The 9,453-nt window shown below is 33.9% G+C and overlaps 1 protein-coding gene across 1 annotated transcript; it reads left to right on the top strand.

Annotated features, from left to right (window-relative positions):
* Window positions 1-4,266: 4,266 nt before the first annotated feature.
* On the top strand, window positions 4,267-6,796 carry LOC133201369 (leucine-rich repeat-containing protein 58-like). The gene is made up of 3 exons (XM_061337187.1): window positions 4,267-4,906; window positions 5,290-5,693; window positions 6,097-6,796. The coding sequence occupies exons 1-3, from the start codon at window positions 4,437-4,439 to the stop codon at window positions 6,288-6,290; spliced, it is 1,068 nt and encodes a 355-aa protein (XP_061193171.1). The 5' UTR covers window positions 4,267-4,436; the 3' UTR covers window positions 6,291-6,796.
* The last annotated feature ends 2,657 nt before the right edge of the window (window positions 6,797-9,453 follow it).

The following is a 9,453-nucleotide window of genomic DNA, read 5'->3' as shown; positions in this document are numbered from 1 at the left end:
TGAACTTTTCTAAAAGGCTGACGAGTGACATACCTTAAATTATTCGAACGAATCGGAAACGTTCTACAAAGGGGCTGGGAGTGTCGAGTCTTAACAGGACAAAACATTTATTTCCAACATGATCAAGGACATTTTTATGCCCCAGTATCGAAGATTCGGGGGTATATAGTTTTTGCCCTGTCCGTACGTCTGTCTGTTTGTCCGCAAAAACTTTAACGTACCTTGCCCATAACTTTTGATTGGTTGGAGCTATGGCTTTCACATTTCACCTGTGTATTCCTTGTGACAAGGCCTTTCTTTGGGTACAACCATATTTGACCTTGACCTTGGAGTTTGACCCAGTTTTGCAAAACTTTCTCAAACTTTAACCTTGGCCTTAACTTTTGAACAATTGGTTTTAGGGCTTTCATACTTAACATGTGTAATCCTTGTGACAAGACCTTCCTTTGGATACCAACAACTTTGACCTTTTGACCTTGACCTAGGAGTTTGACCTACTTTTGAAAAACTTTAACCTTGGCCATAACTTTTGAATGGTTGGTGCTAGGGCTTTCATACTTCATATTTGTAATCCTTGTGACAAGACCTTTCTTTGGATTCCAACAACTTTGAACCTTTGACCTTGACCTTTGAGTTTGACCTACTTTTGGAAAATTTTAACCTTGGTCATAATTTTTGAACTATTGGTGCTTGGGCTTTCATATTTTACCTGTGTATTTCTTGAGAGAAGGCCTTTCCTTGGGCACCATTAAAATTAACCTTGACCTTGATGTTTGACATACTTTTGAAAAAAAACTTTAACCTTTTCCATATCTATTCAATGGGTGCTGCTAGGGCTTTCATATTTCACAGGTTTATTCATCGAGACAAGACCTTACTTTGGGTACCAACATATTTGATTTGCATTTGATAAAGTTTAACCTTTGCTATAAGTTACCAAACGGGGCATCAGTGTTTCACAAACACATATTGTTTTTCACTGGAAAAAGTATGAAAATCAATAAAAAAAAAAAAGGGGGGGGGGACAACTAAACTTCAAACTGTGTGAGAGAGCGAAAGGGAGAGAGATGGGGGTAGCACCAGTCAAGCTGACTGCCGAAACTCCAAAGGGAAAATTTTTGAGGAGAGAATATTTATTTTCAAAATCAAACGAGTGGGCTTGTTTTTGGGGTCGTCATTCACATGCACCATGGCCGTAAGAACCGGTGCTCAACCCCGGTTGGAGGGGCAATAATTTTGCCGATATATAGTAATGTTGACGTGTTTATATGGATAATGTCAAATGAAGATTCTGAGTTTGTTGTTTTATTACGCCAACAATACGTTATATTTCCACTATGGAAGAGTTATACTTCTTAGTGCGCTCTTTTGTGAAAAAGTCGGAAAATGTACAAATCTCGCGGGATTTCAGGGACAAACGTAACGTAAACATGTAAACAATATGTTGAATGTCGATGAACAAATCCTAAGAAAATGCAAATGAAATATTTTATTGTTGTGGACTTTATATACATCAAGAGTAGGAATGACAACGATATCAATTTATATCTATTGTTGATCGTATGTATCTATTTATCGTATGGTACATCTAAATACAATACACATGCCTCGGAAATGTCGTATTTTTATTAATGGATGATAAATTTAGGGTTCTCGCTCTCTTACATATGTTTTTTAGTTCTTCTGTTCTTTAATTGGAATGACAAATACATTTAACATTTAAAATTGGATTGAGATTGCCATGTTTTGTAATATCCGCAACGCCATGCTGTCCCTATCAGACGACCAAACACGCCTCTAATTTTGAAGAGTTCACTAATGGAAATAGAACGTATTGATTTATTATGCTAACTTTAATACGAGAAAACATATTATAAATTGTTGGAGATCTTAGTAGCATAGATAACCGGTGCTTGCGGACAGGACACCAACACCCCCCTCCCCAATTATACACCCTTGGTCCAAGGATTTTTTTTCTTCAGATTTTTTTTCTAGTTCACATTTATAAGGTGTTCTATATTTAAATAAAAAAAATCAAAGATAAATGTACAAGATACAAGATATTTTATTTACCAATCAAGGGCCCCGAGAGGCATTTCCACATATATAAATGCACAATTTAAACATTATTCACAATATACATTGTTTTTATATAAAAAAAAATATATATAAACAGTTACATAAACAGTTATATAACATTGTATTCAGCGTTAATAATCATAGACAATACCAGTGTCAAGTGTCCAAATTATTGTCACTGATCCCAAGACAATACAAATATGTTATGCTACAACATGTTCATACATGTATTTATACATTTGTATGGGTTTTTTCCCTATAAAATTGTAATATATTTCAGGGAAAAAATACAATAAAGTAAAATTGGAGAAAAGGCATGCATGTACATGATGACAGATGTATTTATACATTGGTTCTTTTACCATTTTCAGAAATAAATTTTCCAAGTAAGCATAAAATTTCTTTATTTTCATTATTCAAAATCCATACAATAAATGTCAAGTTATTAAGAACCATATTTGCAGGTATTATACAATATATACATGCAAGCTATATAATATATAATATTTCATGCAGCAGAGAGACATGAATGTCCTCAAAAATAAGACTCTGGTCATAATTTTTTTTAACATCTTTTACGTAAAGAAAGGATTTGAGAGCAGGTGCATTTTGTTCTACTATACTAGTGTATATCTTATAAGATATTGCCTACTACGAATGTTATCATATATACGTAAATTAAAAATTATTAGAGTGCTATACCTCAGTTCCATTATTTTCTCCTTCGTTTCACTCCACCGATAAATAAATATTTCACGAACTATTTTTGTGGAAAAAAATAAGATGAAAACGTGATAGGATGGTTACAAATTGCTTTTAGTTTCATAAACATCCTAACCCTAAATGTAGATACAGAAAATAATACAAAACGCAAAGAAATAAATATAATTTAATTCAGTTATATCTTTTTCTTATAATGTTTTTAGTTTCATTATAATCATTGTATATTTCTTTCTTTTTTTTAATTTTTGTATTAAGCTATAATCTAAGATGGAAAGGACAAGTTCAACGTTTATATACACTGCATGAATGCACAGATAAGGCCGTTGTTTTCAGAAAATACTTTTACCCCCCCCCCCCCCAATGATAAATATACTAAAATCCCAAAATTATTTACGGCTAACAAACTGTTAAAACGCTATTAAGATGTTTTAATTATTAAATCCTACGACGGAGAATTTTTATTCAAACATTGAAAACGTCAGAATAAAAAAAAAAATCCGGAAACTATATTTAGGGGGGAGGGGGGTCGATCTCGCTATGAAGAGGGAAGACTGGCTATGTAGTGAGACACCCCCCCCCCCCCCCCAGAAGACTAGCTATATAATGACACTTCCTCGGGAGAAGACCAGCCCAAGTTTGTTTCGTTTTTTTTTTTTTTTTTTTTTTTTTTTTTTTTCCATGTTAACTGCGGCGTCCAACCTAAAAACGACAAAAAAAAACTATCTTTAGATTCCATACAAAAAAAGGGGGAACACACACACACACACATGCACAAACCAACTGCAGTTAGGGGAGGAGCGCAAGATTGCTAGATAAATTAACTGAATTTTTTTCACCGTTTAAGAATTTTCTTCACTTGTAAGAAAATATAAAAATGAAAAAATTCTAAACATTTATTCAAAGATATTTTTTAAATCATGCATAAACATATATTTAAATCCAAATCTTAAAAAGAATGCAAACATTTACATGTATGTATATACCATCAATAACTACTGGGCCATTTTCGTCCGCAAATATTTTTTAACCATGTTAAAGGGGACGGAGGTATCTAGGCCTAAAAGTCAAAAGAAGCGATTTTTACCCAGAGTTGTCGTCCCTAATACACAACTCTGGATAGAGTTTAAAAAACCTACTCTTTGCCACATGACAGGTTGCAGCGTAATTGAATTATTTGACTACTTGGGTTTCCTATCAAAACTTCTTGAGAAATCTTGGGGTATGATATAGAACATTACGGAATACACAATCCATCACGACCAAAGTGCCTGATCACACTCGGAGCTCCTCGTGTGGCTCGTACCTCGCACACTAACCGTTTGTGTGGAGCGTAGCGGAGTCAGCCGAGGATTGCCGATTGGCCTGCTCATCATAAATTGGTTCCCAGAGGTTTAACCAATCAGAGATCGGGCACTACATGCTTATGAAAGGGGTCAAGTAGTAAACAAACGATCACTCCCCCTGGCATGGGCTTTTATTACTGTTCATCACGTCCATGTAGTGAAACAATGGTGCTAAATATTTTGACGGAAATTTAACTGGAAGTAGTTGCATAGTCTGCACTGTAATGCTCAGTGAGCTGGATTCCTGCGGTTGTTTGATTTTACACATCGTGTGATCAGCTGTTAAAGACCATGGCAGATTATTTAAGTGATGCTTCCTCCGACAGTGAATCAAATAGCCGGAATTCTGAGGATTCCAGCTACAGCAACCTCTCTACGATCCCAGATAACTTGATCCCCCGTGCCAAAGAGATCCTCTCCCTCAAAATGAACCACAATGAGATTTTATTGCTCCCACCGTCTATATCTGTGTTTGTGAACTTGCTCTCTCTTGATCTCAGCAATAACCACCTAACTCATATACCTAAAGAGTTGATAAGTCTTAGGTGTTTAAGGAAACTTCTAGTCAAAAGCAATGGATTATCCTGTGCATCTATTCCTAAGGACTTTGGACTGCTGTCATCTTTGGAGGTGTTAAACTTTAGTGGAAATTCACTTGAAACCTTTCCTCCCCAGTTTACAGAACTATCAAATCTACGACGTCTTTACCTGGGTGGGAATTGTATATCAGAAATGCCAAATTCTATCAAAAACTTGCAGAGGTACAAAGTACTGTTTTGTTTTTTACTAAGCTGTTATGATTGCCTGAGGCAGTTAGCATGATGACAACTGTCAGTGTTTCACAGTAGATCCTGTTTTTATTTAAAATCAGATTTCACCTTTTAGTGCACTAAGAAATGATAAAGTGCTTACAAAAACAATTTATCATTAGCATTACTACGCAAATAAACATTTGTTTCAAGGTTTGTTTGTTTTTTTTAATGAAGCAATTTAGCACATTTTTGTCTCCTTAAAGTCGCCTTTAAACAATGGTAATGATATTACTTTCATCTGAAATTAGATGTGGCTTTAAAATTAATTGTATTTTACCATTTTTTCCTACATTTACATGTAACTGTGATTTTCACTTTTTCTTTCTTTTCAGACTAGAGGTATTGTACCTCGGTGGAAATCGACTAACAGAGGTCCCAGCAGAAATAGGACAGCTTTATAATCTCTCCTGTTTAATACTGTGTGACAATCAAATTCAAAGCATTCCACCAACACTGATCCAGCTCCGAAAATTACAGTCGCTAAGTCTCCACAATAACCAAATCTCTACCCTCCCTCCTGAGATTGTGAGACTTAATCTCTCGGAACTCAGTCTCAGGAATAATCCTCTTGTGAACAAATTTGTACAAGACATGACTTACGAACCACCCACTCTACTAGAGCTATCAGGAAGAGTGATTAAAATAGAAAAAGTCAAGTATACCAAAAACGATCTCCCTAGTAATCTACGAAAATATCTGGCATCTGCTCAGAGATGTGTGAACCCCAAATGTAAAGGTAAATAATGAATCAATTAAAGCATAACAGATGTGAATACTGCTCTAAAAATAAACACAAGTAGCCATAAATATATATTATACAATATCAGAACCAGAACATGTCCAGTAAATCAATCTTGGATAAAATGCAGCTTACCTTTATTGAACCCGTGCCAGGTTAATGCATAGAATGTTATCCTAATTTGCTTTGTCAGTAAACATAGTAAATGTCTTAAAATTCTAGTCTACAGCCATTTTACAACAAATAGAAATATTTTTGTGGAACACTGGAACCTAACTACCTACTTATTAATCATTATTTCTACAAATTTTACAAAATTTACAGTACATCTAATGTCATCTATTTCAGTACACCTTATGTCACCTATTTAGTCATTGAAGGTTTCTTTTTTTTTCTACAGGTGTGTATTTTACATCAAGGATTGAGCATGTGAAGTTTGTAGACTTCTGTGGGAAATATCGCCTCCCCTTGTTGCAGTATCTGTGTTCCCCTCAGTGTAGGACAATACCAGCTGTGTACCACAGCAGCAGTGACACCGAAACAGACGAAGAGGAAGTGGCCAACGCAAAACTACGCCGCGTGCTGCTGGGGTAGCCATCTGCTACATCACAAGACAATGCTTCCATGCCCCCGCACAAATGGCAAACAGAATAGATGTTATCTATCAATGCATTGAAACCACATTCACAGATTTATGAAACTGTATGTCATTGTGGTTTGAAATGTATTCCAAAAGTCTTAAATGTGAAATACGGGTATTTGTAATTTTTTTTTTTTTAGAGTTTAGTTAATTATAGTCTATGGAAAGGTATATTTTTGTTGACTTCTGTTTTTCTTTTTTATGATTAATATCCAATGAAACTGCTATAAGATATATATTGAATTAAACACTTATCTTGAAGTAAAAATTAGTGATACTGTCTGTTACTTGCTTCAGCAAAGTTTTACACTTGGAAAATGTGCAAAATTGTGTTAATTGTACAAGATTATCGGTGTTTGTATCCCCATTACTGCAGCAATGTCACTATATCGAGAGAACTTATTTAATTATTATTTTTCACTAGTCCAATTTGTCTCACAGTCTTTTTTTTAAATATGTTTTTTAACCTCTAACCTTTCTTTAACCTTTCTCAATGTTTATACTTTACCCACGACTTTCCTAAAAATTGTACTAGAGTAGGCAATGCTAGGCATTGAGATAGACTTAATTCCCATGTTTTTATTGGGCATTTCAATAACAAAACAACAGCCAAAAAAAAAAAAAAAAAAAATGGACAGAACAGAGGTCTATTTGCAGAAGGAATTATGACTTAAACAAAAATCTACTCTTAATCTTTTTTTCTTGTAACTTATTTGTGAACATATTATTATTATTTTTTTTTTTTTCATTTTTAAATTCTATAGCAGGATTTTTCTCTAAAAGTTGTTTACCATAGTAAGAAAGGGTTATGAATCCTCTAGGGTATTAGATCTAAATCAAACATTTATAGGAGGAGGTACAGAATTTATATTGATTTGTCATTTTTTTCCCCATTTTCATTGCAATCAGAGATCCAGAAAGAAAAAAAACAAAACTTACACTGAGGATATTGTTATAAAATATATTTAATAATGATACTATTAGAAGTATTAAAAGTTTGGGAACTTTGCAAAGTTCCGCACATTTTGTTATACATATCAGTGGTGCATGTAAAATGGGGGTGGCACCCCCACCCCTTTTCTCATCACCAGATTTTAAGTGCAAGCAGTACTTAGTGCATCAGTATTTAGATAAACTTTATTTGTACAAAATCACATTTTTATTATCAAGTATGGGTCAGTAAAAACACATATATTTAATTTTATGTTTTGGGCATTGGTTTCACTAAATCCAAGCCACTGTGAGAAAAAATTTCATTACAATTATATTTAAATTATTATACTTCTACAATGTGATAATTTTTATTCTTGGATAAAGCTCAGAAAATACAATTTTGCTTCTTTTAAAATAAAAAATAAAATTGGGAGAGAGGAGGCTTTGATTCCATCTTTGGCATTTGTTTGCTTGCTAAGGGTGTGATTGTGCTAAAATGTGCTATTTACTAAGAAACTACATGTACATAAAATTTTATACATGTATAAGCTTTTTATTTTAAAACAGTGTGTGTACATTATCCTTAAAATAATCTTCAAATTTTCCAAAGGTGCTTTCAGAAGAATGAATAAAATTTTTTAATTTGCCCTGCATATGGCTTATGTTTTAGATTGTAATAAGAAAAAAATGCATTAGAAACATATCATGGCATAATGTGCTTTATATAGTATGTGCAACTTGTACATGTATATGAGTTTGGCAACAAAATTGGTTCTTTTTTTTTTCTTTTTTTTAACAAAAGATCTTGAGAGAAATTCTTAAAATGTTACATAGCTTTTAAATCTCACTAACTTAATAATTTGGTGAGACTATATAGAAAACAAGAGGCCCTAGGGCTAGAATTGCTCTTCTGAAAATTGTACAACCTATAATCTTTTCCGTTTTAAGCCTCTTGGTAACCAATATATAAGGATAAAGCCTTGAAATTCCAAAAGTAGGACAGCATGGCAACAGCTAACAAAGTTTGATAATTCCAAGCCAATTAGTGTCAGAAATATTTAAATTTAGCCATGAAGTTGCAGAAGTAGGTCACAATGGCCTACTTTTGGTTGATACACTCAGAGGACTCAAGATTCATCAACCAACAAAATTTCATGGTGACCTACTTTTTGGTTGAAACACTCCAGGTACCCAAGAGGCATCAACTGAAAAAAGTTTGATAATTCCAAGCCAATTAGCATCTGAAATATTCAAATTAAGCCATGAAATAGCAAAAGTAGGTCACAGTGACCTACTTTTTGGGTTATACACTCAGAGGACTGAAGATGCATCAACTGACAACTGACAGAGTTTGATGATTCTAAGCCAATTAGTAACTTATAAAGCCATCAAATTCCAAAAAGTGGGTTATGGTGACCTACTTTTTGGTTAACACACTGAGGACTCAAGATGCATCAACTGACAAAGTTTGAAGATTCTTAGCTATTAGTATCTGAAATATTTAAATTAAGCCATGAAATTGATAAAGTAGGTCAAGGTGACCTTTTTTTGGTTGACACACTCTGAGGACCCAAGATCCATCAACTGACAAAGTTTGATGATCCTATGCTTCAAAGTGTCCAATATATGCCTCTACAACAATTTGAAAATGATATACCTGTAAAATTTCAAAAGAAGGTCACTGTGAGTCTGTAACCTACTTTTTGACGTATCTGTTTTTAAAAGGCCCCCAGGTGCATCAACTTATAAGATTTGATGATTTTAAATCTCTAATCTCTTAGTATCTGAATTAATTACCTTTAATGTTTAGAAAATTATTAGCCATAAAATTCAGAAAGTAGGTCATGGTGACCTACTTTTTGGTTGACACACTTCAAGATCCCATGATGCATAAACTGACAAGTTTTAATGATCATAGGCTTCAAAGTATCCAAGTTATGCATCAAAATTAAACTGAAAATGAATACCTGCAAAATTCAAAAAGTAGGTCACCATGACCTACTTTTGAGTCAACATGAAATGAGGTCTGAAGATGCATCAACTGACAAGATTTGATGATCCTAGGCCTTATAGTAGGCAAAATATCAAAGATTTAACAAAACTTAATTTTTGGTCAACTTTGAAGTGACCTTGAGACCACCCCCTTTGCCCCAGGGTGATGCCTTGAACTATTTTTAATCTACA

The sequence above is a fragment of the Saccostrea echinata genome, unplaced genomic scaffold (assembly GCF_033153115.1).
Source record: "Saccostrea echinata isolate AGI-Se365-2 ecotype Australia unplaced genomic scaffold, CSIRO_AGI_Sech_v1 ptg000043l, whole genome shotgun sequence".
In the NCBI taxonomy this organism is placed as follows: Eukaryota; Metazoa; Mollusca; class Bivalvia; order Ostreida; family Ostreidae; genus Saccostrea; species Saccostrea echinata.
Note: the sequence above shows the minus strand (reverse complement) of the source record. Positions and strands in the feature narration are given on the sequence as shown.

Bases quoted from the DNA above. Each gene is read 5' to 3' on its own strand.
- LOC133201369 (XM_061337187.1), top strand. From the start codon at position 4,437: ATGGCAGATTATTTAAGTGATGCTTCCTCCGACAGTGAATCAAATAGC. The intron at 4,907-5,289 runs GTACAAAGTACT...CTTTCTTTTCAG, and splicing joins TCTATCAAAAACTTGCAGAG to ACTAGAGGTATTGTACCTCG. The intron at 5,694-6,096 runs GTAAATAATGAA...TTTTTTCTACAG, and splicing joins TGTGAACCCCAAATGTAAAG to GTGTGTATTTTACATCAAGG.